Source organism: Ruditapes philippinarum, unplaced genomic scaffold, assembly GCF_026571515.1.
Source record: "Ruditapes philippinarum isolate M1 unplaced genomic scaffold, ASM2657151v2 ctg883_1_1_1_1, whole genome shotgun sequence".
Taxonomy (NCBI): Eukaryota; Metazoa; Mollusca; class Bivalvia; order Venerida; family Veneridae; genus Ruditapes; species Ruditapes philippinarum.
The window spans coordinates 88,907-108,395 of NW_026856024.1; the positions used below are offsets into that span (position 1 = coordinate 88,907).

At 32.3% G+C, this 19,489-nt stretch overlaps 1 protein-coding gene across 2 annotated transcripts in view; it reads left to right on the forward strand.

Moving 5' to 3' along the window:
* Positions 1-385: 385 nt before the first annotated feature.
* The window catches only part of LOC132745153 (fibroblast growth factor receptor 2-like), an 81,860-nt gene continuing 62,756 nt past the window's right edge, over positions 386-19,489 (forward strand). The window contains exon 1 of one of the 2 annotated variants that reach the window (XM_060733975.1): positions 386-496. Coding sequence is in view for 1 of the 2 variants with exons in the window: in XM_060733972.1 (XP_060589955.1) it covers positions 13,809-13,921 (113 nt within the window). In the remaining variant the exon portion in view is untranslated. Of the gene's footprint in view, positions 497-13,782; positions 13,922-19,489 lie in introns of those variants that run through there. The other variant, XM_060733972.1, reaches the window with a different exon arrangement.

The window sequence follows — 19,489 nt, forward strand, 5'->3', positions numbered from 1 at the left end:
GAGGGCACGTCCGTCGCAAAAAGAACAGGGTACACACACAGACTTTGTATATGCTAATCATTTTCGCTTTTCAGGGTTGTTATAGATTAAAACAAAACAACCGTCGACAACAAACAAAATCCAAATCATCGGCGAGAGCTGACTTTATTTAATGGTTTTCTGAACTATTAATCAGATCATTTTAATACTATTAAAACTATTATATCATTCGTTGAGACGCATTTAAATTATAATGTTAAATAAATAATAAGAACTAATAATCTGAAATTGAAATAACGACTATTTATTTTCTCACTTGTTATTGGTTTGACGATCGATTGACATCTCAATCCGGCTATATAACCATAAGTGGTATCAGCATTCAATTACACCGTGTTAGTAAAATGGGTTCTGTCATCGTCGTTTGCTTGAGTTTCCTAATATTTATCGGAAATAGTATAAATCATATAAATGGTTGTGCAAATATATCCGGATTGTTTCAGGCCGCTGACAGATTGTAAGTTTGTTTTAAATCATTAATTAATTCGAGTTAAAATACATTTGCATTTTGTATTGTACACCAAAACATTTTTGATGGACATTTTCCTTTTTTCACTTTACAGTAGAAAAACATTTGAATATTTTTTGTTGTTTTTTTGTTTGGTTTTTATTAAAAAAAATAGAAATAGGAAAGAAAATAGATACATGTAAATAGTATAACAAGTAGGATTCTTAACCCTTTCGCTGCCAGAGGGTTATTGTTTTATTGTTCATCTATTTGCCAGAGGGTTTTCTAAGAAATTACTATATTATTAATTAATATAATTATTATTATTTGTTATTAGTATTATAATCTTTATATGTTTCCAAATATGTTAGTATAATAATACATGTAATTATTGTCGATTGTATAATTTTCTTTACATTTATTATTATTTTTATTATTATTATTATTAATTTATTATTATTACTATTATTATTATAGAAACGGCTAAAGCCGTCCATAGGGCATATACGCCGAAAATAACAGGGACGGCTTAAGCCGTCCCTATGGCAGTGAAAGGGTTAAATTTGTATGAAAAAGTGTCAGTTTCGAATAGTCTTCTTTTCTTTTCTTTTCTTTTTTGCTATATCATTACTTACAGTGATTTATTGGAGATAATATAAATTAATCGCCTAATTTATCAACTGTTTTTCTAGTTATTTTTCCGTGCTGATATGCGTATACATTTATTTCATAATTTGTCAAAATGACCGATTAACAATAATTTTATTGTTATTCACACTAGCGTAATTTCGTTGGTAGTATTTAGTAGCACATATAACAATAAAATAGAAAAAATAAAAACGAAACAAGTTTTAAAATTATGTATGTTGTTGTCAAGTGTGAAATATCTTATCTAATATAACAAATACATGTATAGCATAATATTGTTTTATTCAACGAGTTCAATAAATTTAGTATTGAATCTACACGAATATAATATTATATTTATCACATATCTAAAATAAGAGCGGTAAATTGATAAAAAGAGTATTTGATGGCGTCACGCAAATGACGTCACGTCAAAGTGTTATTACAATATTATAGGGTGTAATATCGTTTTTTTCTATTATTAAATGGCTTAATTACACTCCTGTGCCGTGGTTCATGAGAGAAAGTTTAAGTGTTTTTTATCAATATTTCAAATAATTAAAATTTAAAACATGTATATATGGAAAATGTGTCCATTGTAGACCTTAAAACTTTAATTAATCATGTAGTCCTTTAAGTGTGATAGTCTTAAGGCATGATGCAGGTCGACCATGCATATTGTTTGTGCAGGTTAAAATTATTTTGACAAATGACAAAATTATTGTAAAACATTAACTGAATTGATGCAAAGGGAATACAAAACATGCTACACGATATCTATCAACAAATATGCGTTTGTATTTTAAATAATGAATATGTCTGCATGAACACAGGAAAGTCTTTCATCAGAATAACGACTTATGTCTAAAATTATTGCCATGATGATCAAATTATATGTTTTAAGAGAAGCTAATGAAGCTTATCTGTTATATCAGAAATTCATGATTTTATTTCTGAAATGATGATGAATGATGCGTGACGTTTTACGCAAATCTATAGAACTATAGAGTTCGAACTTTATACAAGTTAAGACAGTAACATACTGCTGTTTACTTGTTTTCTTTTGTTGTTGTAATTTTGTTGGGGTTAGTTTTTTTTATTTATTTATTTTTTTTTCATGTGGAAACTCTTTTAACAAATGCCTTTTATTGGGAAAGTTCTGAAGATGTGTGTTTGTAAGATCAATATATTGTAAACATTTTTCTCAAACTCGCTTTCCGGAGGCAATTCTTTTTATCATGTGGAAAATGTAATGTTGAAGACCTAACATATATGAAGGTTTTAAGCACACCGCTGGAGCTTGAAATTGAATTTTTTTATATAAGCCTCGGGCCTTCTACTTCCAACAATGTAATTACTTTATTCGAATAGCCTAGTATCAAAATAAATTATTCATGAACCAAACATAAAAGAACGTAATTTTATACAAATATGAATTGCATAACAAGAAAATTGTGTACAATTGGCATAATAAAACATATAGATGTTGTTTTGCTGAAATATGAAAATGTTTGTTTAATAATATCTTTTACTGATGACATGTCTCTGGCATTTGACACATTCCTATTGAATATATAGAGGATCTTGAATGAGTGTTTATGTTGTATTGAATTTATTAAAGGAGTCATCTGAAAACGATAAAAACGAGGCTCTGCCTCGTTTTTATCGTTTTCATATAACGAGTTTAATAAATTCAATACAACATAAACACGAAATTAAGATTCTATTTATGACATGACCAGAAAAAGCGCCCTGATAAACGAAGAAAATAAATTGCTGTGCCTTTTTTCTATATAAGGAGAAATGGGTCGAAGTTGTTATACGGTTTCTGACCCTCATGCGCTAAAAAAGTAGTACTAGTTAAAACAGTTTTTTTAAGGAAAAACTATTGTGCTTACTGACATATAACATCACATTCATTTCGTCAAATTCATAACATGTTTTTATGCCATTGGTTCTTGTTGCTGGGTCATATGGGGGTTGCGTTCATTGAACGCCGCCTTTCCTTGTTGATCTTGTTTTTCATATTTTATAGCAATAACAAGACTTAATATCATTCATTTGTAAAAATATCACATTGTCACCATCTTACTCATGACGTCACTGTTCATGTGTGTAAAGTTTGATAACCGGCATCTTGCATATGAACTCGAATTTAATCACTATCGCTGTCTATGTATCGTGCACGTTTGTGGCCTGAATTTTGATTTAATTTGGAGTCATTTTGATGAACATGCACATGAAATGTTCCACCATGTATGGGAGCGCTGAAAATACTCTGAAACCCACCGGATACATGAAGATTGGACCTTGAATCGGTGTTGACATGTGCTGTGTTATGGTTTAACTGTGCAGAATTTGAACACGGATTTGAAATGGGATTCGCTGGATTGTTTTCTTTTACATTGGAATGAAGGATGTCGAATATTTGTCTGTGCTGATTCTGATTTATGTGACTATAATTGTTGATGGATGCTATATTCTTATGACCGGATTTTTGCATAATTTGGTTAGGAGGAATGTTACTGTCGTTCAATTTTTGAACAAGGTATTTTCGTGCACTGTGATTAGTAAGGCGTTTACTTGAATTTAAACCAGAATGCTGGACCATTTTCTTCATCATTGATCCTAGTTTGTTGATTCCGACTGGATTTCTTTTAAACCAGGTGTCACGGGGTGAAGGTAAGTGGATAGTTGTAGTTGCAATATTAAATGGATGGTAAAATTCAGAATAATTCATTGGACGTTTTTCAGCGTACAATTTGTAAACGGCAATCGGGCATCGATCACGATTTACAACATTTGCCCACATCTTAGGTTTTATTACCCTCACATCTCTCGGATTTGCACCGGACCTTGTTTTGGTTTGTCTCTCCGAAAATTGCAAGTATTCATGTCCGTTATCATCGGCCATTAATGAAACATCTCCCCAGCACATATCACGGTGTTCTTGACAACTTCTAAGTCCAAAATGTATGGTATTGTACAGCCAAAGTGTTTGAAGTATAGTGTCCGGTGTTCTTGTGCCAAGTTGGTCTGAGTTCCATAAATGGTCTATATCTTTGTCAGACAGCGGTTCACTTTTTTTTGGCAAGTTACCCCTCCCATCTTTTTTAAGCTGTCGTTGTTTCATAGACAGTGTCTCTCGAACTTTAGCAAATCCAGGGCCCAAAGCAATAGTTTGTTCATAACTCTTTCGACGTAACTGCCGATCAAAACTAGATATCATTCGACGCAGGACTGAAGGCTCATACTCTTCTCCATTTTGCTTTCTGACACCGACTAAAAACCGGCAAAGTAATGAGGACAATCAATTCATTTCTGGAATTTCATAAATTTCACGATTTTCGTTTATCTCAGGTTCTTCAAAGAAAGATTTCAGAATTTTCAAATCATTAACTGTTTTTATGAGAGTGTTTTTATTACTTTGCTCGTGGTAAAAGGCGTCAACATATATCAGAGTCAGAGACAATATTTAATTTGGACCTTGGCCGTGGAGTCTGTTCGGACATAGCGTTCATCTCGTCGGTAGGCACAATCGTCAATCTCTCTCTTTCAAGTTCAACTTCAAAGATACTGTCAACTAGCCTGACCATGTAGCTCGTGGTGAACCCGCGGTAAACTATCTCAGTGACGATTCCAAGGCCGTGACCGTCGATTCGAACCTGATAGTTGACAGAAATGACATTCGACGCCATATTTGTTTATGTTTTTTGACAGCGCGTAGTGATAGTGATTCGGCTCATTAGCATATTTATTACACTAGTGTATTACTGACCCATTTAATACGTAAAATAATGAATGGGTTTACAACACTCCTGCACCGTGGGTCATGTTATAAATGAAGCTATATTATCATGTCTATAATCAACAGAATATGTATTATTGTCCTTAAATGAATTGAACGAAAGTCTCAGAATTGAAAGAAAGATGTTTGTAAATTTCTATTCAAGCAAACGGCATCTGTGCGACGCATCGCTTGTATCATAGTTTAGGGACATTTAAATTCCAGTAGTTGATGAAACTAAGATTTTAGGAATTTTATTTGATAAAAAACCTTCTTTTATACATATTAAACATTTGAAAATTAAATGCCTATAAGCTTTAAATTTACTTAAGGTTTATCAAATACAAATTGGGGATCAAATTCTTCCACATTACTGAAAATATACAGAAGTCTTATCCGATCAAAATAAGATAATGGTTCTGTAGTATATGGGTCTGCAAGAAAATCATACCTTCAAATGCTAGATACCATACATAACCAAGGTATACGATTAACTGTATGTGCTTTTCGCACCTCACCTGTAGAAAGTCGAAAAAGGTATCACTTCAATATGCAACCAGAATTTTATCTAATAGCTAAAACCCGGCTAAAAATATTATTTTCAATCCAAGTTTTACTGAACAATTTGTGAACAAACCAAAGGAAATTAAACCATTAGAAAAAAAACAAGAATAAAGATCAACAAGGCAAAGGCAACGTTCACAGGACGCGGCCCCCCGACACACCCATGTTGTGCTTCCATTAGGCCTTCGTTTAAAAGATGATTAAGATAAACTTAAAGCTAATCCAGACAGTATCCTTCAAAATGACGGGGAGGATGTTCCACCTTTGACTTTTAATTCCTCGAAAATTAATATTAACCTTTCAAATTAAAAAAAGTCATCAAATTCACATGAACATTTTTAAAGAGAAGTTTCTAGAAATTAAGGAAGAACATGAAGATTCTATACATATTTAAACGGACGGTTCAAAAGAAGGTTGCAAAGAAGGTGCAGCTGTGTTTGGAAATAATTTTACATCAAGTGTGAGGTTACCAAAGCATTTTTTGCCGCAGAAGCAAAAGCTATAGATTTAGCATTGTCATACAAAGTACAGCATACCCATGATAAATTTGTGATATCTGCTGACTCGCTTTCTGTTTAAATATCCATTAAAAATAAAACATCTGAGAATATTATGATTCAGAAACTTCTTTTACGATTTCATGATGTACTTAAAACAGTTAAAATCTGTTAAATTATATTGGTTTCCAAGTCATGTAGGTAGGTATACGAGGAAATTAAAAAGTAGATGCTTTAGCTAAACAATTATTAAATTTTCAACAAACTGACTTATTGTTGCCTGCTTGTGATTTTAGACCGGCTATACATAAACTCACAACATCTGAATGAAAAGCAAATTGGGACAATGCCGCTTTTAACAAGTAAATTCGTTGAATTTATATCCCCCGCCGAGTACTGGTTATTATTAACACAAAAACTGAAGACATAAGGCTTTATTTATATATTAATCATGGCATAAACAGTAATATTCTTTGAACTTGATAAATATTCAGGGCAATAACAGAGCCATGATTTTGTGTTAAAAAGTAAAATCTGGAAATGCCTATGAGATGTATGCATACAACATAACTAATCAAGGGCCATAAATCTGAGTTATAAGTATCTGACCGAGAACTTTATGCACATCCCCTCTTTGTATCCCATAAAGTTTCATTGAATTCCAGCCAGTAGAAGCAGAGAAGTAGCGAGGAAACAAATATTTTTCTTTATGGATACTGCATAACTAATCAAGGGCCATAACTCTGAGTTAAAGTGTCTGACCGGAACAAGCCGACGATGTGCGCATCTCCTCTTGGTATTGAAGGTTCCCATAAAGTTTCGTTGAATTCCAGCCAGTAGTTGCAGAGAAGTAGCGCGGAAAAGATTTTTACTCCATATGCATACTGTATAACTAATCAAGGGCCATAACTCTGAGTTAAAGTGTCTGACCCGAACAAGCCGACAATATGCGCACCTCCTCTTGGTATTGAAGGTTCCCATAAAGTTTCGTTGAATTCCAGCCACTAGTTGCAGAGAAGTAGCGCGGAACGATTTTTACTCTATATACATACTACATAACTAATCAAGGGCCATAACTCTGAGTTAAAGGGTCTGACCGGAACAAGCCGACGATATGCGCATCTCCTCTTGATATTGATGATTCCCATAAAGTTTCGTTGAATTCCAGCCAGTAGTTGCAGAGAACTACTCCGGAAACGATTTTACTCCATATGCATATTGCATTACTAATCAAGGGCCATAACTCTGAGTTAAAGTGTCTGACCGGAACAAGCAGACGATATGCGCATCTCCTCTTGGTATTGAAGGTTCCCATTAAGTTTCGTTGAATACCAGCCAGTAGTTGCAGAGAAGTAGCGCGGAAACGATTTTTACTCCATATGCATACTGCATAACTAATCAAGGGCCATAACTCTGAGTTAAAGTGTCTGACCGGAACAAGCCGACGATATGCGCATCTCCTCTTGGTATTGATGATTCCAATAAAGTTTCGTTGAATTCCAGCCAGTAGTTGCAGAGAACTATTCCGGAAACGACTTTTACTCTATATACATACTACATAACTAATCAAGGGCCATAACTCTGAGTTAAAGGGTCGGACCGGAACAAGCCGACGATATGCGCATCTCCTCTTGATATTCATGATTTCCATAAAGTTTCGTTGAATTCCAGCCAGTAGTTGCAGAGAACTACTCCGGAAACGATTTTTACTCTATATACATACTACATAAGTAATCAAGGGCCATAACTCTGAGTTAAAGGGTCGGACCGGAACAAGCCGACGATATGCGCATCTCCTCTTGATATTGATGATTCCCATAAAGTTTCGTTGAATTCCAGCCAGTAGTTGCAGAGAACTACTCCGGAAACGAAATTCGGACGGACGGACAACGCCAAAACTATATCCCCCTCCCGATTCCATCGGCGGGGGATATTAAACTGAACGCTTGATGTGTCACCATCTCTATCTATGTCAAACCGCCATGATCAAACAGTTCTTCTTCGATGCCGAATTGGACACATTAAAATTACTCACCCTTATCTCCTCACGAATGACAATCCCCCTTTCTGTGTAGCTTGTAATAAAAATTTTACTGTCAAACATTTTCTTCTTGAATTTCATGATTTTTCACAGGCCCGTTATGGTGTAAACACACTCAAAGAACTCTTTAATACAATTCCAGCAAAAAACATTGATTATTTGAAAGAGATAAACTTGTACTCTAGGATCTAATTGACTCATTTTTATTGTCATTTACAAAACATTACAGAACATTTTAAACTTATTATAGCATTCAGCACGATATGGCCAGTTATGTGTTGATGTGCCGTAAAAAATCCAAAAACACAAACAAACAAAATCGTATACTCATACATGCACAATGCGTTTACTTGAGTTATTAGTTACCCGCACTCCAGTTAGGACACTGTCTGTTGGGGATAAAAAATAAAGTATGTACGTTGATCGGTTCATTTTAACTGTTGTTTACTTACTATGACGACCAGGAAAGGGACAGCGATAGAAATTCATATTCAAATGCACGGGGTTTCATATTGTGACAAAAGGGAACATGTTTTTATTTTGCTTATGATACAAAAGTGATAGAACATCAAAACACTCGGCAAACTAATTTATACTCGGGGCTAGTTTAGATTAAAAATGTAGTACATGTAATTGAAATCTTAAAATTTATTATTATTGGTGAGCATTCAAAGGCTTAAGTTTATCATAAGTCTATTCCTACAACTTTGTTCATAATTTTTTCATTTTACTACGTTTTAGAGACAAGTTCGAACAGTATAAACATACTTTGTATGCCGTTTATTTCCATTGGATTTTGTTTTCTGATGATGTATATATTTTAATAGACACTGTGCTTTTTATTTGGGACATTGTTCTGTTTTTTGTTACTTTGAGTCTTGGTTTCTATTACAGCTGATTTGACTATTAGTCAGTCACTTTTAGAGAAGTTAGTAATTACTGCTTATTCATTCAGGGAAGCCGATTAGATTACTTTAATGTCGAGCTAATTTAATTTTAACAATCTGCGTTAAAACAGAACATACAGCAAAATATTTTTATAAAATAAATATCAGGCTGTAACAAATTGATTATGACAAAATACTAATAGTTTGAATTTTAGCATAAAAATATTGTTTTAGATTTATATAGCATAAACATTTAACTTATAGGAGTTTAAGAGTTATTATTGTCATATTTTGTTGTTGTAGTTGTTGTTTTCCTTTTGAATTATTTATATTTCTTGTCGCTTCCTGGTATTTAGTTCGGCCATAAGGTCAATGATTCATTCCGCTGCTGTATTTTATTGTCTACAAATGACATGATACTAATTACTCGAAAAACTTAATGTCCCATAAAGATAGAACGTGTTTAACTTTGGTGGTATTCTATAATCATCAAAATCTGGTCATGAAAAAAATAAGGAGAAACTAATACCTGGTAGCATTTGATGCATCGCTTCATTTGAATGGACTAAATTTCGTTGATTAACTGAAATTTTCTTCTTTTTCTTAACCGAAAAAGAGAAAGAATAGCAAAAATAAATAAAAATCGAAAAAAACCGTTAAACTCTTATATAATGCACGCATACACATGTGCAAAGAACACTGACTGTGAGAACGTAATGTTTTAACCGCCTTTATCAACATTTACGAAGAAGATGTATAAAGCGTATTAAAGAAGATGAGGAAAAGGGAATATACAAGAGCCTGAAATGTGCTGGCGCACAACAGATTATATTCGCATATATTATACTAGTGTGATTATTGATTATTTTACGACAAAGGAATGGAATATTAAGCAGGACATTGTAAAGACAAACAGAAATTGTCAAATTTTGTATTGAACTGTTTTGGACCAAAAAAAAGAAATTTATCATAGAATAAAAAATTGTAGAATTATAATTCTTCTAGATGTATGATATTTTAAATTGTGCTCACTAAGCATTACATCTCCTTTCTAGTATATTATTTCCCGAAGCTTATTTTTCAAACAAACTTGTAATGTTCATGTCTGCATTAATGGATTCTGTGAATATGACTACAACTGTTTTTATATGTGGATGTATTTAATATGTGCAACTTAAATGACACTATGTACACTCGGAATGATTATATGATTTCCTAAAGTCTACAACAGTAGTCCAAATAGTAGGTTCTTATCAATCGTGCCTGTGAAGAAACTAATAGTCACTTATATCAAATGCAGATAAATCATACATTTGACAAAGATAAAGTTTATACAAAAATTACGGTTTTCTTGCGTGTAAAACAGCAATATTATTTCAGTGAGATCGAGGGATATTACAATAATCAGCATAATCGAATTATTTGTAGTCGTGGGTTCAACATTTGAAACCTGAAAAAAGAATATGGCTATTATTTGCTGCACAGTCATTCTGATGGAGGCAAACTTGTTATTTATTGAAAATTTTTATATTTAAAAGATGAGTTTGAAAATGTTATTAAATTGAACCGAAACATGACCATGGTGACCTCGATTCGCCTGCATGGCGTGCTTAACATCATTGTCATAAATCTAGTGTATCCGTTGCTTTTTTTCCTTTCTTAAAATAATTCATAACTCCCAGTGGCCACACTGGCATTAACAAAAGAAAATACTTAAGAAGGTTAAAAAATAACGTTGCGGGAGGGCACTTGATTTTTGAATTTTCTGATATACATTGCTGAAATTTAATCTCAGGCACAGCGCTTCCCGACAAACCTAACGACAAGTAGTTCTTAAAACAGCTTAAAACTAGTGATGTAAAACTATTTTGTTACCAGTATCCGTAAAGCTTTGGATTATTGTAATCGGAATTAAATGCCCCTAAATGAACATTAATTTTGTTATTTAGACTTTCTGAAAAATAAAGTTAGGCTGTTAAATCTAGGTCAGGGATGAATTAAGGGCAGTCTTCGATCGATAATCAATTTCTACCATAAGTTAAGCACCCGATCATTTAATCCACGTAAACAAAATGCTTTTTTAGCGCTGTCGATTACCGAAGACTTCTGCGCGTATCTGACTGATATACATGTCGGACTGTTTGGTCGAGAAGATTTTAGCTAAACCATTAACATCAGTTATCAACAACAGGTTTACCTAAAAATATATAAGAATTACAAACCATGAATTGAAATTCTGAATAAAGAATATGGTTTTATTCAGACTGATTTTACATCTCCGTGGCCCAGGGGTAACACGCTCGTTTACATTGTGACAGGTCTGAAGTTCAAATCCAAGTCGTGTCAACTAACTTTTTTTAAGTGTCTTTCTAACGATTTCAACATTCTTTCTTATGAATAAGCCGGAATATGCAAGGACTTCCATCCTCAGAAATGCAGCGTTCTGCGAGTAACCAGGGCAAAATCTTCTCTCCGGAGACCAACGTTTTCCTGAAAATACTTAGGTGCGGACTAACAATCAAACCTCGGCTGGAAACAACACATTGACAAGATCACCAAAACAGCTAACAACATGCTAGGCTTCTTAAAACTTAATTTGAGAAACAAAAGCTGTGAAACGAAAGAGAAAAAAAAAACCTACATATCTAACGATCTAACTTAGAATACTGCTGCACTGTTTGGAACTCAAATCACAAAATCCTTATACATAAAGTAGAAATGGTACAGGAAAGAGCACCACGCTTCACTTAAAACGGGTACCATAACAACAGCAGCGTCTCAGATATGATACCGGTACATCATCTAAATTGGGAAACACGCCGTCAAAAGCTCCAACTCATTATGCTTTACAAAATCATCTATCAACTTGTGGAGATAGATCCAGGCCAACCCAAACCAAGGTCGCTAAACAGTACCGGATTCCTACAATATTCAACGTCCATTGACAGTTATAAAGTTTTCTAGTTGTATTCCTCTGCAGAACAACCTGCAAGCATCTGTTGCAAAGGCTCATTTTTGGCATCCTTCAATAATGAGCTGTCTAAACTAACCTTTTAAAGGGGACTTACATGCACAAATACGAAGTACGGCAAAGTGATGGGCTTGAGCTTTACCAGCAGGGTCTGGGACCTTGGCAACGCCACGGAAGCTGGATTGGTCTTGCCCATATGGCTACAAACGTAACTGTGTACAAATATTTTATGCTACTTCATTTATTTTTAACTTCTATTTAGCAAAAACTGTGTCCGTGTCCTTTTTCTTTCTATCCTATTTTATTTCTCTTTTGTCTTTTTTTCTTGCGCTTCGTTACAGAAATGTTAAGTTTGGTTGTATTTGGCACCATAGAAAGATGATTTCGTTGTTATACAATCATATAACATACATAAAACGCAAATCTAATCTTTACGATATCAAAGCAAGACCCTAGTTTTAAATATATAGTGAAGCGAGTATAAACGATTTTATTATATTTTCCAAAATCTTTTCCATTTGAGTAATGTTTTTCTGAAAAAAACTTGGAAGAGAAAAATAATCGTTTAAAAGAATCGAGACTCATTATGTGAATTTCTGCAAAAATCGATGGAATTTAGAAAGATTTAAGAGTGTTTTCATAAAGTAATTCAGGAAGTGTAACACAAACATTTGATGTTCTTCTTTATTTTAAAGAGGCTGCTAGGAAAATTTTATTTTGGCACATTTAAGTGGTTATTGTTTTCAAAAAATATTTCTTTATTCTGAGTGTAATAATACTGTTAAAGAGCAGACCCATTATGTACAAAAACCAACGCAACTTTGCAATCACGGTTAAGAAATACTTTTGAAATTTAAAGGTCATATCTCATGAAAGAATTTTATTGAATTACATTTAATACAATGTTAACAACAAAAAGTGATATAAGGACACATTCAAAACAAATGATAAAAGGAACAATTCGAAGATATTTTTGGCGTTAACTGTAATTAAAGTGCACTGCATTGTGAAATTACAGTTTAGTGACACTTTCTTGGTGACGCTCATCATTATTATATAGATATCCATGGTAAAACAGACATCTTGTCGATAAATCGATAGTTCACTGATGCATATAGTGTGATGATTCTGGACATTGTACGCCTGTACATTTGAAAATATTTAATATGTAATTTAAACTAATATACCACTACAAAATACATGTGTGTTATAAATTGCCATACCTTAAGCATTATAAAAATGCTCTGTTTGATATGGAACCTCGAAAATGTTTATTTAAACAAGTGCAATTTATATAAAGGTAAGTAACTAATGTAAACTGTATGATTTTAACATAAAAAGACAAGATGTTAAAATCAATAAAAACAGTTTATGATTGTATCATAAATGTATGTTTTAATCTTTAAGGAGAATGAGGTCTGCCACAGATGGTATCTTTGCGGGTTTTTTTTCTCATTAAACATAAAATACTTATGTCGTTGAAACATATTGTGTGAAATTATAAATACTAAGGACACGACAAAATAGAACACACACAGTAAACAGTTTTGGATTGTTAACGTGGGCGATTTATATGTGATAGCATTTAAAGTCATGTCATTGATAAATGTAAATCTGTATTAGCTCTTGTCAAGGGAATTTTGACTGACAAGCTAGTAATGTTTTAGTTAAATAGAAGCATGATTAATCACAAAAGGATTATGAAATATATTAAAAAGAAATATGTGTTATATAAAGAAAATAAAGTAGATTTTTGAAAAATGAAAATAAGTTAAATTAACCTATACAAATGATATAGAACCCTGTTTTATTTTGTATTTCCAATAATGTACGGCTTGGTTAGAATTTTCGTTATAAACATCCGATAGACATTGGAGCGCCGGTATAAAGCATAATACAGCAACAGATTGGTAGCATTGTGCGCACAGTTAATGTCATTGTAGGAGTATGACTAGCGTCGCAGCAGTAAACTTGTGTTTTATGTTTCTGATTGGAACTATTGTTGCACAACATGATGATTGCAATAACATATCAGGATTTGTCCAAGCTGCAGATAATTTGTAAGTTAGTGTTTACAATATTTTTCACAAATAATAATAATACAGTTATTGTTTAGTATTATACGTTTTTGTACGAAATGATTACTTTGTGACGTGTTGGTATACCACCAAACGGGAATTTATTCAATATAACTTTTAAACTAATTATTTTCCGGTTTTTTTTAACTTCGGCCTTGCAATAACTTTCAAACCCGTTATTTCTGTAAATGTGTATTCTTTTTCTGTTTTTCTTTTAAATTAATTTGTATACTTCTCACACATTATTATTATTATCATATTTTTTATATTATTAAAACTATAATATAAGTCATTTAAACAACTATCGCATGATGAAGAATTTTCGGAAATGACATTGCATTGTGCTAGCGCTGTTTCACACTTCTATTTAAGCCACTGTATGTTTCTTTTTAACAATGCCTTATCATTTAAAACTGTGGACAGTGTTTGATATATATGTTCCTGACTTTTAAGTGCTATATATGCTTTCTTTTTTTGATCACAGTGAATTATTTGCTCCAATTTTCTTTCCGTTCCTCTTTTAACACATGTTTAGAACGTTTGTTTACGAACCAAGATAGAAAAAGTAAGTCATTTTGACACGATAATTGTAAAATTTTGGAAATAATTTCAAGAACATTCATATCATGATTTGATGCAAACATAGGTATTACTCAGTATAGGGATTTTTATGACCATTTATTGTAGCTAATTGTATCTATTTCAAAATACACACAAATTAACCATAACAAAAAAGGGAATCTATTTAAACGCGCATCGAATATAATTAATTTTTTAAAACATTGTCAGGTAAAGAATTTACATTGAAAATGATTATAACTAGTGTTAATAGGGACAGCATTGGGGTCATATGACATGAAGGACTTCAATTATTTTTTCGAGATTAGTGATTGATTTGATGTAGGTCTAGACCAATGACTTGTTTGCATAATTTTTCATCATTCGATCACTCCGATTTTCTTTCAACGTTTTAAAGGCTTTTTTATTAAAATCGGGTAAAGTATAATACAAAAATATTTTTTTAAAATGTCCGAGTATATTTCTTCAATACCTTTTGCATATTTCTGAACATTTTTATGTCAACCTACTTCTCTATAGTCAGTTTATAATTTTAGATAACGTGAGCACTAACAGACAAGCACAATTAATATGCCGTTTTTATTATTTCATTCCAAAGATTACAATGTAGCTCCAACTTTGTACCGATTCTCGAATATAAAGAAAAAATGAACTGGAATACCTGAACAATATTTTCGTTGGAGCGGCAGCATATTAAACATCAACATGCAGTGACTTTTTTCGCTGCATTTTACAGCCAAATAAAGGCTGTTTCCCCTAGCTCAAAATAGAATAATAATAAAAAGCAAATATTTTCCCCTAAAATACCTCGTGCTCTTCCTTACAAGAACAATGACATAACAGCATTTGATTTATATCAGCTAGAAGACAGAAAGCTGTCTCTATAGACAGCTTCTATGATGTACCATGCATGATAAAATTAATTTAAAAATGAAAATTTTATACAAATGGGTTGGTAATTTCCATTCTCAGTTGTTGGAATCTGATTTGAGGTTTCTGATTTATCTCACTATAATTTCCCCTTCAAAAAGCCACAGGTTGTTTTGAAAATTGGAAAAAAAGCACTGACAAAACTTCAACATATTTTTTTAATCTATCTATTTTTTTATTTAATTCAATCTCCCAGTAAATCAAAAAATACGGATACATGTGTTTAAAATAAACAATGACAGTAAATGTTGTATATTATATGTTGAATTTTATTATATTTTACTTGACAACATTTCACTTCATTTTTTCCTCTGAATACCTACAACATCATCGATTGTTTTTAGCTCGACTATTCGATAAGAATAAGTAGAGCTATTGTAGTCATCCGAGCGTCGGCGTATCCACTTATGTTAAAGTTTTTAAAATACATCAAATATTTTCAAAGTCCATTGATATATTTCTTTGAAACTTTGCACAATTGTTTACCATTATGACCCCAACCTGTAGACAGGAGGAGGTAACTGTATCAAGGATTTTGACAGAATTATGCCCCTTTTACGACTTAGAATATACATTTGAGTTTGCATACCACCTCAGATATTTTCATATTCTATTAACATCTGGCTTTGAAACAAGTTGAAATTTTATACTCTTCTTTGAGAGCATAATAGGACTCTCTTCAAGGCCTATAACTTTAACATGGATTTAAAGAAAAAAAATTGCCCTTTTGTTAACTTAGAAAAGTTCACATTATCAAGGCTTTTTTTACTAGCAAGCACTAAGAATAGTCGAGCGTTGCTGTCCTACCGACAGCTCTTGTTTTTCAAATTCATTTATTGCTATATGTAAACAATAAGATGTATGCAGTTCAAATCTTAAAAATATACGAATAGATGGCAGGGGTCTTGGAATTAAGTTTTGGTTAAAATAAAACATCTTATAACGGCTTTTACAATTTGAGCTGAACTTTGTTGTTGTTTTTATTTTTCTTCAGATGGACTTAATGATTTAATATGATTTGCACACTTAGAAATATCTTATTTATTTTAAGCATCTAGGCATTAAAAATAATTAATTTTACTTTTTATCTTATATTATTCAAATTGCTCCAAAAAAAGATTGAATTATTAATTTCTGTTTTAATATTATAGTGAGATTATGCTCATATTTTCATAGTCAAGTTGAGCTGAATTAACTTAATATTTCAAAAGATTGACTTCAAAATGGTGTTTGACCAACAGTTGATATTAGAAAATGTTTAGGATAAAAATATAAATCTGCCTTAAATTTAAAAAGACTGCCCCACTCTTTTATAAACTAAGTGTTTTACGTAAATTCTAATGGATCTTTGCAGAAATTTCATTTGGATCTGTGCATTATTTATTGTTTATGTGAATTTAAATATTAAACTGCAAAGATTTATGGCAAAATGAAATCTTTTTTTGATCTTCACCTGAACACTCACTATATACCCTTGGATGGGCATAATGCCACTTTAAAATTCAAGAAGTGTTCTTGTATCAAAAAATTATGTAATCCATCTAAGGAATTCTAATAACCTCAACATAAATTTATTTATCAAAAATATTTCTTTTCATAGACTAAGTATTGTAATCGATTAACTTGAACTCAGATAATTTTATTGCATTTACCATGCAATATATATTTTTAAACACATGTACAGCTTATCTATAGCAAGAATTGAAGGAAGGGAGTTAGAAATCCATCCCAAAGGCAGAAAATACAATTTCAATCCCGGTCAAAACTAATTATTTAATTATATTCTAAATAAAGACTAACACCTGCAGTGCCTTTAAGTTTATTGCATGAACACAGAATTTGCAAACACAATAAACAACAATTATAATGACAGTACAATCAAGATACAGTTATGATATCACAAACATACGTCATTATCGGATGACTATGAAGAAATTGTCTATCAGGTTGGCTTGTAATGGCCTCTCAAGTTTGTTTTGTTTGTTTGTTTGGATTTTTACGGCACGTCAACACATAACTTGCCATATCGTGCCGAATGCTATAGTAGGCTTAAAATATTATGTCAAACATTGTAAATGACAATAGAAATGAGCCAATTAGATCCTAGAATACAAGTTTATCTCTTTTAAATAATCAATTATGTTTTTTGATGGAATTGTAGTAAAAAGTTCTTTGAGTGAATTTACAGAATAAAATCTATTACGGGCCTGTGAAAAATCATGACATTCAAGAAGAAAATGCTTGACAGTAAAATTTTCATTACAACCTACACAGAAAGGGGCATTGTCATTTGTGAGGAGATAAGAGTGGGTAATTTTAGTGTGTCCAATTCGGCACCGAAGAAGAACTGTTTGATCACGGCGGTTTGACAGAGATAGAGATGGTGACATATCAAGAGATGGGTTTATATCGTGAAGTTTATTAAAAACGGCATTGTCCCAATTTGCTTTCCATTCAGATGATACGAGTTTATTTATAGCCGGTCTAAAATCACAAGCAGGTAACAATAAGTCAGTTTTTTGAAAATTTAATGATTGTTTAGCTAAAGCATCTACTTTTTCATTTCCTCGTATTCCTACATGGCTTGGAATCCAATATAATTTAACATATTTTGTTTTTAGTATATCATGAAATCGTAAAAGAAGTTTCTTTACCATGATATTGTCAGTTTGTTTTATTTTTAATGGATATTAAAAAAGAAAGCGAGTCAGAAAATATCACAAATTTATCGTGGGTATGCTGTGCTATGTATGACAATGCTAAATCGATAGCTTTTGTTTCAGCAGTAAAAATTGATGCATTATCTGGTAACCTCATACTAGATGTAAAATTATTTTCAAACACAGCCGCACCTACTTTGCAACCTTCTTTTGAACCGTCCGTATAAATATGTATAAAAATCTTCATGTTCTTCCTTAATTGCTAGAAACTTCTCTTTGAAATATTCAAGTGAATTTGATGCCTTTTTTATATTTGAAAGGTTAATATTTATTTCCGGGGAATTATAAGTCCAAGGTGGAACATTCTCATCGTCATTTTGAAGGATACTGTCTGGATTAATTTTAAGTTTATCTAAATCATCTTTTAAACGAAGGCCTAATGGTTTAATTTCCTTTGGTTTGTTAACAAATTTATTTTTCAGTATAACTTGGTTTGAAAATAATATTTTTAGCTGGATTTTTCCTATTAGATGAAATTCTAGTTGCATATTGAAGTGATAGCTTTTTACGACGAAGATAAAGCGATGGTTCCCCAGCTTCCGCATATAGACTTTCTACAGGTGAAGTGCGAAACGCACCTAAAGCTAAACGTAAACCCTGGTGATGTATGGTATCTCGCATTTGAAGATATGATTTTCTTGCAGACCCATATACTGCAGAACCATAATCTAATTTTGATCGGATAAGACTTCTGTATAATTTCAGTAATGTTGAAGAATTTGATCCCCAATTTGTACTTGATAAAACCTTAAGTAAATTTAAAGCTTTTAGGCATTTAGTTTTCAAATGTTTAATATGTGGTATAAAAGAAAGTTTTTTATCAAATATAATTCCTAGAAACTTAGCTTGATCAACTACTGGAATTTTAGAACCAGATATGTAAAGTTCAGGGTCATTATGTTGTTTTCGCAATCGGCAGAAATGAACACATTGAGTTTTTGACTTTGAAAATTTAAACCCATTTTCTATTGCCCACTTCTGAATTTTATCTAAATTTTGTTGAAGTTGCCGTTCAATTGTTCTCATACTTTTCGATCGATAGCAGATAAGAAAATCGTCTACATATAGAGAACAATCTATGCCTGGTGTAAGAGCGCTAGCAATATTGTTTATTTTTAAGGCCAAAAAAGTGTAACAGAAAGTATGCTTCCTTGAGAAACACCTTGTTCTTGTTGGTGGTCTTGAGAAAAAGTTGAACCAAGTCTTACTTTAAAGTGCCTATCGTTTTAAAAATCCAGAAATGAAAAGAGGAAGTCTGCATTAAGTCCAGCATCCTTTTAGATCTTTTAGGATACCATATTTCCAAGTAGTGTCGTAAGCC